At 40.1% G+C, this 17810-nt stretch overlaps 1 protein-coding gene across 1 annotated transcript in view; it reads left to right on the top strand.

Annotated features, from left to right (window-relative positions):
* Positions 1-17810, top strand: part of tenm2b (teneurin transmembrane protein 2b) — a 141338-nt gene that overhangs the window by 42859 nt on the left and 80669 nt on the right. The window contains exon 4 of the mRNA XM_053478437.1: positions 15815-16053. Within this exon, the coding sequence (XP_053334412.1) occupies positions 15815-16053 (239 nt within the window). The remainder of the gene's footprint in view (positions 1-15814; positions 16054-17810) is intronic.

Below are 17810 nucleotides of genomic sequence, written 5' to 3'. Positions count from 1 at the left end.
CATCCACTTATCTCATTTGGGCCTGGAGCCCATCCCAGGAAACCTAGTGCACAAGGAAGGGTATGAAAGCATTACACAGATAGACACATACTCAGTCTGACACTATAAGTAGTTTGGAAACACCAGTCAGCCTACAGCTCATGTCATGGGACTGAAGAAGACACTGGAATATTTGGGGGAAACGCACCAATCACGGGGAGAACATGCACACTCCGTGCACAGGCGAGGTCGGAGCCGCGAGGTGACAGTGCTGGCCGAGTAATCACCACTTCACCTGTCATGGCAGTATAATGCAAAGATAATAAAATGGCTTCGAAGCGTATTATTCAGCAGTGTATAAAATAGCACTTGATCCAGCAGGTCAGGCAGAAATTTATTGAATGTCATGCAGCTCCAGGTTCTGTGTGCACACAAATACTGTAAATGAAGTCGAGGTCGGGACACTTCCAATTTGCTGTTGTTGAATGAATAAAGTTATGGTTTTATTTTTTATATATGTATATATATATATATATATATATATATATATATATATGTATATATGTTTGTATTTTATTGCTCTTGCTAATTGCTACGTAGTAAAAAGTACTGCTCTGTGAACGGTAGCAACGTTTTTAATTTATAATGATGTTTGAAATCAAATCACGGCACTCCACCATTTTTTTTTAAACAGAGTAACCACACACAAGCACATACACTTGAGGAAAATCCCATCCTCAGTGGGCTAATTAGCCCGAGGTTGGTAGTAGGTCAAAAGGGCTCGACCTCGCACTTACGACTCCTGCATTGCTCCAGCTGCTGGATGGCCCTGTCTCCCGTGAAGTGCAACTCCAGCAGTTTTCCGAGCGATTTAGTTCATTAAAACCGCTGGGTGTTTACAAGGCAATTTAGAACAGCCTTCAAAAGCCGGAGCCGGCGTTTCACCCAGCGGTGAGAGGGGTGACTTTTAACCTCAGCTCTGAATTACTGTCCATCATAGAGGTGCTGGGAGAAACAGAGTCATGTACAGCACTAACTCACAGCCAGACAACACCGAGGCAGACTTTAATCAGGTTCCTTTCCTGTCAGCTAAGAAGAGGAATCTGACCATACAGCGGGCGTTGAAACTGATCCTGCGGTCTTTTTCCGCTCTTCAGCTGTCTAATTGTGGTGAACCTGTCTCTGTGTAGCTTTAGATTCTTGTTCTTGGCTGAAGGGAGCGGAACCTGATGTTGTAGCTCGTCCAGATCAAGGTTTGACACGTTTTTTTTTGTGTGTTCGGAGATGCGTTTCTGTTCACCACAATGGTAAAGAGTGATCATTTGAGTTAGCATGGTCACTTTCCTCCGAGCTTTCTCATCAATAAAGCATTTCCAATTGCTGAGCCAATGAATAATTGATGTTTTTTGAGGTTCTGATCCGATGTATAGACTGATGTGTTTTGAAATACATGGATATCAGCTGATTTTTAAAAACAGCACATGTGGCAGCAATAACGCCACTGCGATCCATTTTTTTTTTTTTTTTTTTTTTTCTAAGAACTTTACATACAATTTGTGGCTTGTACAGTATGTGGATGATTTTATAACCTTCCACATGATTGGCTAATTAGATAATTACATGAAGGAGAATTTCAGGGTGAGTTGTAATATGGAATCTATTTTTAAAGATTAGATTTTTTTTATTCACAATATTAAATGGTCCAATACTGACAAATATTTAAAAAAAACGTAGCACAGATTTACAGAAAATACAACCTTCTGCGATTAATCGCATTTTGCGTATTGCTTTTTCATGTTTTAAGTCTACATTCAGTTTGTTGAAATACCGCCACCTACAGGACAGATGTGTGCACCAGAAGAATGACTGGAAAAGATTTTTTTTTTTGCTTTGTACAAGACATGACAATGACTTAAATAATCATCATCAGTATTGCATAGTTGTGAAATTTAAAACTGTTAAAATTGTTCTAGAATGTCGAAAAAATTAATTTTGACTGGTTCTGTACTTTAGTTGTTTTTAAGACTTGTACTGTAAGAAATATGGCTGCTTAAGACAAATCAGGAAGTGAAGTTTACATTTGCAAATCAGTCCATGTACTGCACTAGTTACAGATGTTCCTATTAAAGTGGCCAGCGCTTGTATTTATCAACCCGAATCATTAATAAATAATTTCCGAAATGAATGTTCGTCCTAAATTACACGAGTTCTCCATGCAACACCCTGCAATGTCAGTGCATATACGCGGACTTCAGTTTCAGCTACCTACTTTCTTTTTTTTAAAAATATTTCATCCGTCTCATTTTTTATTTTATTTTTTTTGGGTGAAATTCTCCTGGCTGCGAAAAACTGGAATGGAACATTGTTCTCCACACGCTCTTCGGAGACATCACGCTTTCTTCAGACATTCTGCCGTTCTGTGTCGCAGCACGCAAATGAGCGCGGTCCTTAATAGTCTGGTGTAGGAGCACACAGCCTGAAGAGCGGCAGCGCTGGGAATTCTCTTCAGCTCCGTGTCCTCGGCGTCTTCACAGCCTGCAGTAAGACCGGCTCTATATTTGTCCGGGAAAGAAGCGGGGGCTACGGTAGAGACCGAGCCCAATTAGGGAAGGTTTGTCAGGGATAAAACTCGAGCAGTGCTCCTGAGCCGGAGCTGGAACTACTGTGGACTCCTCTTAGTGAAGGGACATGAGAGAGACGAGTGTCTATTAGTGGCAGGGCATTTTCTTATGGGGCTGAATCGTATGTCCTCTTTCTTTCACTTGTCGCTCCTGCTTTTCTTTCTCTCTTCTCTTCCTCGCTGACTCGAGTCCTCTTGCTTTCTCTACTCTGTCCCCTTGGGCTTGTTTAGAATCCCAGTGTTGAATCTCTTACTCATTCTTTCCATGGCATATCACGCCGTTAACAGGCTCATGTGTCAGTTTAAGCCAAACTAATCCCTCTCTCTCTCTCTCTCTTTCTCTCTCTCTCTCTCTCCATCACAGCCCCTGTTGATCCACTTGTGTTGTTATGCAACTTATATCACTGAGCTATTATAATATTCAAATCTAATCGGTCAAAAGGTTCATTCTTAGGTTCAAGTTATCAGACTTTGACAGACGCCGCACATATCCAGAACCATTTGTGGTTATTTATGGAAGGAGTCTCCAGTGTCAGTGGATTGTAATGATCAATAAGCGCGCTTCCCGCTTTCTGTGTAACGTGACACTGCTTCAGGTTTTAACTTCATCAGAGGGAAAAGAAAGTACGGTAAGGAAAATACTGTACTAAAGTGCTAAAACTTGTCTCGGGCATCTTCAACAACATTAAAAACACATTGTTCATTAATAGAATAAAATAAAATCAGTTAATCATTGGGAAACCGGTATGGATGTGGTATAAGAGCGATTAACGCTCCAGGACGAAAAGAAATCCACTTTGAAGCGATAATAAGATGAGAAGTCTCACGCCTTGGGTTAGTCGTGGATTATTTTCCTCTACCAGCGCTCCCCGCTTCCTGTTATACGTATATTACGTATGAAATGAACTGGATTATTCGCGGTTCTGATTCTCCTGCTACACCGAGGGTGTATACATATTCATAAGCAGCGTTCAGGACACATTATGCAATTGTAATGAATTTCAAATATGACTCTGCGGATACAGCATCGGTGCTTTAATTCCCCACCGGGATAATGTGGCGACATGTTGTGCAACCGCGCTTTCTTGAGAGGAATTGCAATAGCCCTTATCTACACACGCTTCACAAACAGTGGCAAGCTGAATGCAGTGGTCAGAGGTTCGAAGCCGTGTTCAGCATTCAGATTATAAATGCAGCTCGTCTCTGCGGAAGTGTTTGTGTACAATAAGTGAAGAAAAAAACGTGACAAGAGATCCCGTTATGTGAAGATAATCAACAATGAGATGAGTGGTGAGATGTGGACGGATAGGAATTGAGTTTGCCTGGCTAAAAAAAAAAATGTATTTTGTTATGCCAGCTTAAGCTTTGATTATGATTGCCGTGTGAAATGTGGTTTCCAGTTTATGTGTAAAGCTGATTTCTCATGCTCCCAGAACCACTCTTTCACAATTTAAGTCCTGGAATATGGCGGGAAAAAAACTTCACTGATATGATAAAACACTGATATGATAACTTATAACCAGGTCATTCCTGATATGAAGATCGTCAGCTGACTCAATTTTATTGCCAAGTAAAGTTGTTGAATCTAGACTGGAGCAACTAAAGCAAGCCCAGATCATAACTCTGCCTCCAAAGGAGTGGACAGAGGCCACAATGCATGATGGGTGCTTTCTTACCCTGACACGCCCATCAGTCCGCTTTAGGGTCGATCTGGACTTTAGCGCTAGCCTTAATTGTGAGTCTCCTTAGTTGTTTTCTTTGCTTAAGGCGAAGCAATCATTTCACCCTTTAGAAACCCTACGTGAAATTAATTATTTTTAAAAACAGCATGTCCGGAAATGTTTGTACTTTTTTATGTTGTAATAAAACAGCACTTTGATTGTTTCTGAATGTTAACCATTTATAGCTACAATGAATGTTGTTCCGGATGACAAAGGCATAGCTTTAAATGTTCAGGAGAAACCAAGGATCAGAAAAACTTCTGTTCTGAAGACGTTCCCATGGAAACTCCTTGGAGAAAACCGTCCCATATCAGTGATTATACTGTAGGTTTTTGGTTAAATAACACGTCTTAAAAACAGGAGACTGACTAAGGTTCGCTTCGACCGAACTGCAGCTGCAACATATCAGGTGTTGGAAGCTCTCGATGCTCTCCACCATATTCCAAATAAAGTCATTTGGATCAATTTGTCACATTAGCTCCTGTTTCTACTTTTGTAATACTGGGAAAAGTGCCATTATGGGAATTGGCACTGTGTATTGACTTTAGCAGTATCTTACAGTATACAGGATCAGACCTTTCTTACTGTACATGTATGTACCGTATATAAAGGCGCCATCCTGTAGGCTTAAAAAAGAGCGAATGGATGATCCTGGTGCCTGCCATTTTGTAAAAGCTGCACGGAAAGCTGAAGCAATGTGTGCAATTGCGCAATAAATCCTTGCAATCAATCCCCTCTTCCGAATGAGCTCAGAATGAATCCTGAGTGCAGACTTGAGTATTTGGAGCAAGTGTGAAAATGCTCTTGGATTATCTACCCTGTCTAACACACACGTCGTTACTATAGAAACATTAACAATTCGATTAGAGCTGCTGTTATAGACAATTCTGACCAATCAGATGTAAAAAGCTTGATCGTTTTAACACTCCATTCTCATATTATAATTCTGGTATTTTTGTTGTTTATATACAATGAGCGTTCAAGTCAAACCGGGATAGTGATAAGACTCTTAGCTGCAGTAAAACATTTGATGAACAGTGCAAACGTTTTAAAGACGGCTATACTGTACTGTATGTTCATGAATGACGATCACTGCAGTCGTTCCCTTCAACATTTAACTGGAACGCTTGATCCTTCTGGATCTGTCTGTGGGAACTGTACACACAATCATTCACCAACATCACTTGAACATCACAGAAACTCGGTTGGGAGTTATTCATGCTTCATCCCTCGTAGAGTTTTGACCTCGCTCCAAACCATTTCCACTTTTTGGGGTTCCTGGGAGGCCAGCGTTTCAGACATGAAGCAGTCAGCCTTAAACATGGCTCTGGCTTACTGAGTGCATTAGTGTAACAGGCGATTATATAGAGAAATAAAGTTCAGTTGTTCCTGTTTGACTTGATTATCCCTTTGTATTTTATTAATAAGAAATGAATTATATTTTATTGAGTATTTTAAAACAATTTTTATTAATCAGGTGTTACACATTGCTCATCTTAAACATTTGATAAAGATCCTCATAAAAAAGGTTTGTTAAAATAGCTGCTAAAATGATCCCCAATAGGAAACTAAGAAGTAAATAACCCAGTTTTATTTATACTGTATATTATATAATTCATCTATAAATAGCTTAATTACAGTGAACAGTTTAGACATGAAAATGCGGCAAAAAACTTTAAATGCATTCCTCTCCAGAGTTACAGAATACTAACGAACACTCGAGCTGTTTGTGTTTGTGTTTCAGTGCGTTATCTGTTAAATCTCTTGTTTACTTGTTAATTGCTTTGGCCCATTCGCTCGCTCCCACAGGAGAAACAGGAAGGTGTTTGCTTGCGAAAGCAAGACTTTTTCACGTCTTTTTCACATCGCTGTTAGTTCTGTGCAATATTTCAGTGTGTTTGCGCAGAGGGCGGCTGCGTGTCGAGATCTCTTGGCGGATCGCGGGCCTTCTCTGATTGGCACGCCGCGTCTCATTCACCCAACCAAGATCAGGATTTAAAAAGGTAAAGAAACTGTTTAGAAAAAAAAACAGTCGGTATGGATGCAGATCGTGTGGTTTGTAGCTGAGCTATAAATCTGTTCAGTACACGGTTTAAAACAACATAATGCCCTTTTTTTTTCTTTTTTCCTTTTATAATGCTGTTTAGAACGCTCCCTAAAAACGATGTTATTGGGATTGATTTTTGGCGCCGCTCTTGAGCTTTGTTGCCAGTTCATATTTCAAGGACTATTTACTCACAAACACTTGAAAGGACGTGAGAAATTGCAAAGTCAACAGAGTAACAATGAATAAAATATGATTGAATAATCAATTAATTTACCTCCTGCCTGCCACGCTGCAATTAGAGTCTGTCTAACACTGGCGGTTTATTGACTGAAGGCTGATGGCTAGAGCTTTAGCGCTGCCCATCACTGTCGGCCTCGTAATTAATCTGTGTACGGGTGGGTGTGAGTTCTGCTCTTTGTGCAGACCGAACGTCCTCACAATGAGAGAAATTAATGATGCTTTGACTTTTGCCTTTCACCATTTTTAAACATATTTGAATAAAGAGAATTGAGCCATAAAGGTGAAAAATAACCAGCACGAGTGATGGAGTTCAACCCAGAAAGAACCATGTGGATTGAAATTAATTACATATAAACTGTATTTGTTGTTATTGTTGTTGTTGGAGAAATACCGCGTTTCCCCTAACAATTTACTTACAAATTTATCTGACGTTAATTAAGTACTTAATTTGAAATGTTGGCGCGATGGCGTAGCACCAAGGATTCGATTGCCGCCGCAGGTTTGCGTTTGCAGAGTTTTGCTGGTTCTTCTTGTTCTTGATGGGTTTTCTTCAGATACTTCAGTTTCCTCCAACAGTCCAAAAGACACACGGATCAGGCTAATTGCCGTTTCCAAACTCCCCTCCAGTGTGTGTGTGTGTGCTTGTGTGCCCTGCAGGGGGTTTGGCATCCCATTCAGTATGTACCCTGCCTCATGCCCCGAGTCCCGTGGGATAGGCTCCAGGCCTCCCATGACCCTGTACAGCAGGGGTGTCAATCTGGATCCAGAAAGGGCCATGTGGGAGCAGGCTTTCATTCCAATCAGGCAGAAGCCACACCTGATAGTCTATTGAAAGCCAAAAACGACTAATTAAACAGGCGTGGCTTCTGCCTGGTTGGAATGAAAGCCTGCTCCCACATGGCCCCTTTCTGGATCCAGATCGACACCCCTGCTGTACGGGATAAGCGGGAGAGAATCAGAGAGAGAGAGAGAGAGAGAGAGAGAATTTCAAAAGAAAGAGTACCTACATTTTTAACAAAGCATGTACTCTCTAACCGGGATATACTTGAAGTTATGAAAATGACTTTGCCTCAAACACTATTAATATACAGATCCCGTAATATTTCAGAAGGTGTTTGCATGAGACAGGAAAGGTTATTGTCCTGTTATTTATCTGTGAGAATGTAAAGGCATGCTAGGCCTATGAATGAACGTCACAAGGGTAAAGCACATTTACTGTACAATATATTCACACATTTCCAAAGTGTGTGTTTTATAGAGTTCCCAAAGTTCCCCTTAAATTCCCAAAAGGTGTTTTATATATATTTATTTATTTATTTTTTTGTGCACACAACTCACCATCTAAACACGAAGCAAATTAACGACAGCAATGAAGGCTTTCATGTTCCAAATAAGTTAATACAAGTTAAACTTAAGGCTTTTCATGCAACAAAAAAAAAAAAGGTAGAAAAAAAAAAACTTAAATAAATAACTTGTTCGTACAAGATTTAAAAATACACCTTTTGGGATGTTAGGGGCGCAGTAATATTGGGAACATGAAGGCCCTTTATTGCTTTATTTGAACAGGTAATTTATTTCGTGGTTAGAAGGTGAGCCGTGTGCGCGTAAAATAATAACTTGTGAGCAAGAGTTAAAATATAAATCACTTCTTTGGGGACTTGCGGCTCTCTGTAGTAATGGGTGTTGTAACAAGGACTTTTTTAGATGTTTCAGAGTCCTCAGTCTGTCTTTATCTACTCTCACAACTTGGTCCACTTCCTTAGTTGATCAAAACGGCTAATTTGGGCTGCTGCGCAACTGGAGTAACCTTGTTTATTATTTACAGTCATTCACAGGTCTATGGGAAAATCCTCCGGAAATGTAGCATTAAAATAGAGAGTGTGTGTGTGTGTGTGTGTGTGTGTGTGTGTGTGTGTGTGAAGGAGAGAGCGAGAGAAAGAGACAGTCGGAGACAGAGAGACAACTGGGAGCTGACCACGGTATTTCCGTGAGTTGGGGGTTAACGACCGCAGTTGGGGCAGCGTGTGGATTTGTCTCTGCTGTAACACATTTATTGGCCCCTCAGTCCTCCCTCCTCCTTCATCTGTCTCCTTCCATCCATCTCCTTTGTTTACACATCCCTCTGGTTCTGTCCTTTCACAGCACTGACATATGATTTCAGCCCAGAGGCTGAGATTGCTCAAGCGTTCCCGTTACAGCAACTGTTCTAACAGAGAACATTCAGAGTCTTCGAGGGTCTCCGGGCTCCCGCTGCGGTGATCAAGCTCACACGGTCTCCGTTAACGAGTCATGTGATCAGATGTTTGCGGAGGTTTTAGGGCTTGAACAACAACAATAGAAGCTGCATGAAGAACCTGGGTTTCTGTCCTGCCTCTGTCGATAATTGATTAAAAATCGTATGACTCTGAGTGTGAGAACAAAAACGGGTCTGTTTATAAAGACGGCGTAAAGTGTCTCACGCGCTCTCACTCGTGTAAAATGTGCAAGTCAGACAATAATAAATCATTGTAAATAATGGTATGTTTGCATTTAATACATTTAATATAATGAAGCGCATTTACAAATTTAGAAAGCTGTTCAAGTCAAACCGGGAAATTTCTTATGAATATAAAGGTGTAAAACATTGACATTTACAGACTTTAAGCAGTGATGAGACTCTTAACCACGCAGTAAGACACTTAAATGGTGCGAACATATTCAAGAAGGCTATACATCTGTTCGAGGTGGCTCAGAGCCCACTGCAGTCGTTCCCGTGAACATTCAGCCAGTGGAACACCTGATCCTCGACAGATAACGTGTCTCCAGCTGTCTGTGGAAAAATCTGAATCCTTCAGCTACACCACTTGTACATTACAGTACAGTCATGACCTCGCCCCAGGCAGTCCAATCATACTGAGAGATCCAAGCGTACTGAGGAAACTTTCTATCCTGATGGTGTCCGAGCTCTAATGAAACACGAATAAGTGTGTTAGTGTAGCGGGAGATTATAAAGAGAAATAAAGGGAGTTGTTACTCTCATAACTGTGTTCTGTTATTCTGCACGGTCAAATGTCCCAGTTTGAGTTGAACGCCCCTCATACTGAAATATATTATAACTATCGTTAGTACCTGTCGTTGACGGGTAGAGAGTTCATAGACATTGCTAAAAGGTTAAAGCTAAAAATAAGCTTTAATGTAATCAGTGATATTATAATTTCAGGTTGAAGCCCACGTAAATGTCTGCCTGTCTTTCTGTACGGCAGAACTCTCCGTCTAAGTTCCTAAATAAAAAGTATTACAATTTCGTATGGTTGAGTATCTTATTCCTTGTTTACGCTGAGTTGTACTTCTTTCCTCGTCAGGCAAATACACACCCTGTTTAAAGTAGATTATTACACCCGGCACAAAACCGTTCATAACGTCACTTTGACCCAACGTTTTGCATGTCACATGTCAGTTCAGGTCTTTTACACGCCCTCACCTCGGACTGCTGCGGATGTGTCTGCTCATTATGGCTTCAATTACCTCAACGGTTTCGGAAGAATAAACATAGAATGATCTGTCCATACATCTTTGAAGGTTCGGTTTTCAAAAAGTTGCATACTGTTTTTGAAGTAAACCATGCTGTGTCCTGTGTTTGGTGAAGATTTAGGTGTTTCGTAGGTGCATTTTGATCGCCTTCCACATACTCTGTGTATTTACGGTAAATGATAATGTTTCTTGGATCTGTCGAGTGATGCATATAGCTACGCCCACTCCGAGGGCAAAAGCGTCGTATTCATCTAAAAAAGCGCCGGCTGCTGTGGGGTAATCTGGCACAAAACTGCTTTTACGCAACATTTCGATTTCATTTATGGCGCAAATTTAAATTCAGAAAAAAATACCGAAATTTTGTTAAATTTGTGTGATGCTGTGACAAAATCAGCTGGACAGACATACAGACATACAGAGGCTGTTTTCGGGTCCTCCAATGTATAAACTGTAAATATTATCACTTAAAGAGCGGGTTCTGACCAATGTACAGACAAAACATTTCTTTAATCTTTCTTTTATACAGATATCACTGTGTAAAAGCTACATGAGGCCTGAATGCAGCCGCGTTATAAAATTAAAAACAAATTCCCTAAACCATGCGTACATGTGCTCTGTGGTGAACAGCAGTGCAGATACTAATTTCATTCTTCATTCTCTTTACTAAAACAACAAGCTGTTTAAAGGCATCTGTACTTATTATACAGTTTCCTCTTTAGCCAAGAGACACTCTTTAGCCAAGACTCACTCTTTCTAGTGTCTACATCTTAAGTACAACGGATAAGCACCTTGCACATGCGGCTAAAATGCATCTCTTGAAGTTGTTAAAGCAATCAGATTGGAAGCACAAAGGTGGTAAGATGTCTCATGCGTTACCACGTCGATGATTTACTCAGGTGGATGTTATGAAGGATAAGGAACTGTGGGTAAATTGCATAGAACTTAGTAGATGTGTTTATTTGCTTGCTATTCTTTGAATAAAAGGTTGCCTAATTAGCCTTGAATATCAAATTGCCTGGAGGATCACGGCAGTCTTTCTTGCCTATAACACTATGTAAACATAATCCAGCATAGCATTTAGTCTGTCGGAGCGGCTGCCTTTATTTCACTTCTTTTCTTCCTTTTCCTTTATTTTTTTCTAAGAATTCGAGAGTGCATATACACGCATACACATTGAGGCAACAGGGTGGGGAATGAAAGGATTTTCTTTCTGTCCAGTTGACTGCCTTCATCCACTCCTCTTCATACACTCTTAGCTCAGACTCACTTAATACACACTCAGCCGAACTGACATAGTCTTTTCAGCCCTCAGTAGATTTCACTGAAGTGAGAATACCCGCATCTGTGTTCCTAGAGGCGATTTTTTTTTTTGTTTGTTTTGTTTTTTATGCATAATGCAGCTTAGGCATACAGATGGATTATTAAGGAAACAAACATTATGAGACAAAAATGGTCTGGGTAAGTACATTGAGTTTTCTGCGCAGGGCTACTCTGAGCCGCTAGCCGCTATCTGACTGGCTTTAGGGAGGCTTGGCATCTATTAATCATGTCCTTGGAGCTGTACTGACGTGAACATATTTTAATTCTATTCAATTCAGTGCAGTTAAACGCTTTCATCTGTGGACGTTTTCTCCAGGCAGCTTTACAGAAATAACAATAAAAAAATATATACATTTCTAGCTTTATCAATTTATCACTAATAACCAAAAAAAAAAAAAAAAACTCCAGAAGATGAGATGAGGAACAAACCAAACTCAGTGAGATCTCGGAGAAAACCCACCAACCACTGGGAGAATCCCATCCATGCACACAAACCCCAGATGGGAATCGAACCCTCGACCCTAGAGGTGCAAGGCTGCAGAGACAAAACTGCTATGGCAAATAAATTCCTGAAACTATAAGCCATCAAGCAAAATCCGATTATATCAAATGCAGTCCAAAGCCATCTTCATGGTTTCTAAGTGGTATAATGCCATATGCGACCATATTTCCATAAGATATTCTCTTAACTGTGGTTTGATGTTAATCATGATGCTCATCCTCTTCATGATGGTGGTGATAAAAAGCGCTGTATCTCCAACATCTCTTCTAATTCTGAGGTGAGCCTGAAGGCCATGTCACAGAACCCAGCTTTGATTTTAAAAGTAGTAGTTTCTACTACAGCCTCACTTTAACCGCTGTGACATGTGCAGGATAAACGGGTCGAGTCCGGGTTCCAAAACTGTCACAGCAGTCAGAGCTACCAACCATAATGCTCCCGCACCTTACAGCGGTGCTTAGCACCATCGAGCACGACACCCTTTCTACGGCCTCTGCAGATGTTCTCGTATTACACCGCTATAGTTTATGTTGTACACTACAACTGGAGCATATCTTCCATATCGTTATCTTTGCTAAGACATCACTGTAGTGTTGCAGCAGGTACATTAGCTGCCTGACCCTTACAGGATCGACAAAAAGAGCTTTTGTTCCACATATAAATCTATTAATCACCAAGTCTGAGCGCCTTGGGCTTTTTGTTTCTTTACAAGCCTCAAGACGCCTTTTCTTGCTGAACTGCAGTATACTACGTACGCACAAATCTAGCGCAGTCAGAGAACTCTCAAAGCTTTACCTAATGGAATTTTCTACCCCGAGAGCTTGGATATATTCAAGGCCCAGCGTAAAAACCCCATGGTTTTGGGTTGACCATTATAACGTTGAGTTCCAGGACTAATAAATCTCCTGATTGATTTGTTGGCCGTGTAAAGCTTAGCTTTGGTCCAGGGCTTTGGATGTGCTGATGGATGGAGTGTGTTAGCAGGTGGCTGAGGCCGTATAGTGCTGGAGCTCTTTGGCACACAGGGGTGTAACTATGGGTTTAGGGATGAGGCAGCAGTTGGAGACTCAACAGGGGCTTGAGCCAAGGCCAGGTGGGGTCAGCCTGGACTTCCTGTTTCGAGCAGGACTGGTGGAAACAGATCTGAGGCAAGTTTAACACCAAAGTGGCGCCTGAGCCAGGCCAGGCATTCATCAAAGCTGCTTGGTCAACTTGCCTCCATTTTCATCCCGCTCCCATCTGCCGTGCACGCACATACACACAAACGCACACATCAACATGCAAACAAGACCTTGCATGCAAAATTTTCCGCCCACCTGTCACTCTTTGCTACAACAACCGAATCTGGCTCATATACACACCGTACTGGCGCCGTCTCAAAGAACAAAAGACTTCCCGGCCACCGCGATCTCGTGTTCCTATGTTCTGTTTGTGTTTATCCTCACGGACCGACGCTCTCCAAGTTGACTTTTGGACTACAGAGGATCTGTGAGGTCCAGACTAAGCGTGCTGAGAGCCATTGAACACACTGAGCTTGGTGAAACACTGCGCGCTTGATGCAAAATCAGTGCAGACTCTTGGCCGGAGGATTGGAAATGTGTATTATGGGCAACCTGTAAATCCTGGCTCACAGTGGGCTGGGAGATGGGAGTGAATTGGATGGGAAGGTTTCAGATCAGTTTATTTCATCAGTGAATGTAGTTCTGGAGCAATGCCACTCATATGCAAATCACACACACACACACACATACACACACTGTGTAGGGTTCTGCTTTGCAGTGCAACATTAAAACTGGTATTAGTGCTGAGCGATATGACTTTAAGTCAATATCATAATTAATTGAATATTTTACCACGATTATGATTAATGAGCGATTATTTAGTTTGGGGGATTTTTTGTTTATTTGGATATAAAATTTTTCTAATAAAATGGGTTATTTTTCATGTTGCTTTCATGAATTATATCACACGTTATATTTAGGGAACAGTACAAAGGGACAACACACACAGTGAGGAATGTATTAACCAGTGGCGGCTGGTGCAGATTTTTTTTTTTTTTATGGGGGGGGTTAAACTAAATTATAATTGAACTTTTAATCATCGCATGTAAATAGCCATAAGAAGTGCTGAAAAAGCACCGAGTGTAAGCTCAGCCGCGATCACTTGCCTGCTGCTTAATTAGAAGATCAGGTTGATCTGGTCCAAGCTCTTGAACTTTTTTTCTTTCTTCACTGATCGCCTTGCGAAGGGGTACAGAATTACAGGATTTCCTCTTATATTTATATATATATTCCACGTCAATCACTATTCAATACATTAACTAACAATCTGCTGACCGTTTATAAGACTCGTTGAGAATAGTCCAATCACGTGAGCCCAAATATTTAAAAGCAATATTGATTCGCTAAGAACAAAAGTGGGAGGGTGCGGGGCGCACAGTGCTGCACCCCAAGGATGATTTGAAAAAATCCAATTAGAGCTCAGCCTCAAATCACAGGCTTTTCAAACATTTACGCGCCTACTGTACATACTGTAGACACTCGTTTGTCCGGCGCCCCGCACCCACAAACAGAAATGAATGTAATACAGTTTAGATTTTTTTTTTTTGTAAATAAATTATATTTAGAAATACAGCGGAGTATTGTGACTAAATGACTTTATTTTATTATTAAAATAAATAATTGTTATGTTAAATAATTACAGGTTAAAGTAGCATTCTTCTCAGCGCCCCTTATTGATCGGCCGCCACTGGTATTAGGAAATAATTGACATAAAAATACTTTTAATTAAAATACAAATTTTATTTGTCATGTACACAACCATACACAGTACGATATGCAGTAAAACCATTATATGACTGATTGTGACCTAAGGAAGGGAAGAAATAGAATAAGAAGGTAGAAAGAGACAAAATGCACTAGAAAAAGTGTAAAATATTAAATTATAAAATTAAATTACAAATATAATAACAAAGCATAAAATTACAAATATACAAGTATACAGTTTAATAAAATTACTTTTTAAATGGAAAAATATTGGATGTATAAATTATGTGGAATGTGTGAAATGAAAAGAGGGTATTAGAGGGTTCATTGGTCAGCCTAACTGGTGTTATTATTCATTATCTATCTCCTTACAAAAGGCCTAATGCATTTCTAATTATGCCTAAGCAAAAAAAAAAAAGTAATAAAATAAAGTATAAGTAATGATATAAAGTAATATTATTAACAATATCAGTAGTACTGGTGACACGATATAATTATAATTATGAAACAAATCATGATATCAACAGAATCGCAATACAAATCGAATCGACACCTAAGTATCAGGATAATATCGTATTGGCTAGTCCCGGGGAATCCCTACTGTATACTTGGCTTTATAGTTTTTTTCCTATTTTGAAGCCATCTTTGTTTTAAAAAACATTTATTTGCATGTGCTTAAGAGTTTTGCACAGTACTGCATATAAATACTTGGTGTTAATTCAATATTGGGAATATGTCTGGTGGCCCAAAGAATCGTGAATCTTGCTTACAATTGAGTAGAATCCCACCAACACCGAGCCAGAGTTTCGGTTGTGGGTTACAGTGAATTAAGTGCTGGATTGAAGTGATTTTATTTGGATAATACCTGGTGTTCTCTTCAGTTCTCCCCGAGGATGCAAATTACTCCCCTAAACAGACCATTTAACAGCTCTCTTTAATGCATAGTTTCGCAGTAGAACAACCCAAGCCTGCTTCCATCGAATCCATGTCCGCTAACAGTCATTAGCTCTTAATAGCCTCATGTTTCCGTTGTACTCGAGTGTGTTATCTAGGCGTTTCTTGGGAAGCTTCGAATTTAGCAATAGCTTTGTTTGTTTTTTTCTCTTCATGCAGGCACTTCCTGTTTAAGACTCCGTCGGGGAGCACTCCTCTGTTCAGCAGTTCCTCTCCTGGTTACCCCCTCACCGGGGGTTCTGTCTACTCACCCCCGCCACGCCTCCTGCCGCGGAACACCTTCTCCAGGAGCTCCTTCAAGCTTAAAAAGCCGTCCAAGTACTGCAGCTGGAAATGTGCCGCCATGTCCGCCATCGCCGCAGCCATACTGCTCGCCGTGCTGCTCTCCTACTTCATCGGTAAGCTCGGATTGGTTGGCTTTGCTGTAAGATAGTTCAAGGATGTGTAAAAGGCAGCTTTACCCTTTTACTTTAGTTAAATTTTAGTTAAATAAATAATCAGGTTTTTTTATTAGTTACTTTTTTGGAAAACATCTGCGTTTTTGCAGCCAAAAATCAAATATCTGCTCGAATAAAGTATTCTGGTTTCTGTACAAAGCAGGAAAAAAATTGTCACCACATAATGTTGCCTGTGATTTCATTAGGAAGTTATTAAGTAAATACATTGGCAGCTCGTCCAGAGGAGCAGGAGGGCAGAGCATCAAGCTCAGCACACCGTTTAGCTCCATAGGGCAGGAACTCCGGTCCTGGAGGAACAGAGCCCAGAAGAGTTCGTATTTCGCCAACACATAAACACACCCACTGGACCCGGTAATTAACAGATTAGTTGAATCAGCTGTGTTTAAAAAGAAGAATCACCAAACTGTGCTGCACACTCACCCTATAGGACTGAAGTTGAAGAATCCTGCCACATAGTAACTTTTCTCCTAGTGGTTTTTATTTAAAAATGGAAACATGAAAACAAGCGCGTATAAAGGCCCATCGGGGCAGGAATCAGGCTGCCCCATGCTTAGGTTACGAGCAGGTAATGGAACAGGAACAGGGTTTCCAGTGTCGCAGCTATGGCAAATTATTCAAGTTTGAAAATACAAGATTTTCATATGTTTTTAGATTTCAGGCATGTCTACAAGTTCTGTTCTATGACATATTCCAAAGTTTGCATGACAATAATGTGGAATGAATTATGTTTGTAGATCCAAAAACAGTCTAAGAAAAAGAAGTAAAATAAGCAAAATATTTTTGAATGGCTGATTTTTTATTATTTATATTTTTGTTTGTGAGTCTCTTGAGATTAAAAGCGTCACTGGATATTTTGCTAAAACCTGTTAACCCTGGTTGATATTAAAGATATTAATCTCATAATGTTTATAACCAGCTTCTAGACTATGTACTGATTGTCCTACTGTATGCGTTTTTACAGCATTCTTCTAATAATTTCCTAAATAGCATGAATCAACTTCATTTTAGAAGATGTCTAGCATCTGCCATACAACTCTCCAAGAAACTGGCTGTCACTATAGCAACGCTAACGTATTAGAAGAAAGGTATTTCTTATATCCAGTCTATTAAACCTGTGCTTTGCTTTGCAGTTATTGAAATTTAATCAACACCTTCTGAACAGTCAGAATTGGGAATTTTCTAAAAAGTGGTATAACTGATGATAATCAATTCTTGGTTTTGTTATTTTCAAAGTACTCCAGAGGACACTGTTTATTTCCTGCATTAAAAAAAAAACAAAAAACGAATTCTCATTAAAGGCAAAGTCTTCCTAAACCCCTGGTATAAAAAGTAGTATCGTGTTATAGAACTGATACCTGAGGATTTTCCCATATTTTTAATAGTAAGGGCATTAAAACTTTTATTATAGACAGATCCGAAAAAGCAGCACACCTCAATATAAGGAGTTTTTAAAAAAGAATAATAAAGCATGCAGTTCCTCACTGTTTATCTTGACAGCGAGATTTATTTATTAAGCTTCTCTGTTTTTATTAGTTGCTATTTTTGTCTTGAAATTATACACAGAACCTTAGCACCAGACATGAAAACACACGGATAAGCTGACAAAAAAAAAAAGGCCATATCAGCAGAATTTGATCTGGTGATCTTCTTATGGAACACCCGTGTTCACGAGCTGTTTTACACTTATGGGTTTGTTC

The sequence above is a fragment of the Clarias gariepinus genome, chromosome 19 (genome assembly GCF_024256425.1).
Source record: "Clarias gariepinus isolate MV-2021 ecotype Netherlands chromosome 19, CGAR_prim_01v2, whole genome shotgun sequence".
NCBI lineage: Eukaryota > Metazoa > Chordata > Actinopteri > Siluriformes > Clariidae > Clarias > Clarias gariepinus.
The sequence above is the reverse complement of the archived record's forward strand: the minus strand, read 5'-3'. Positions and strand labels throughout refer to the sequence as shown.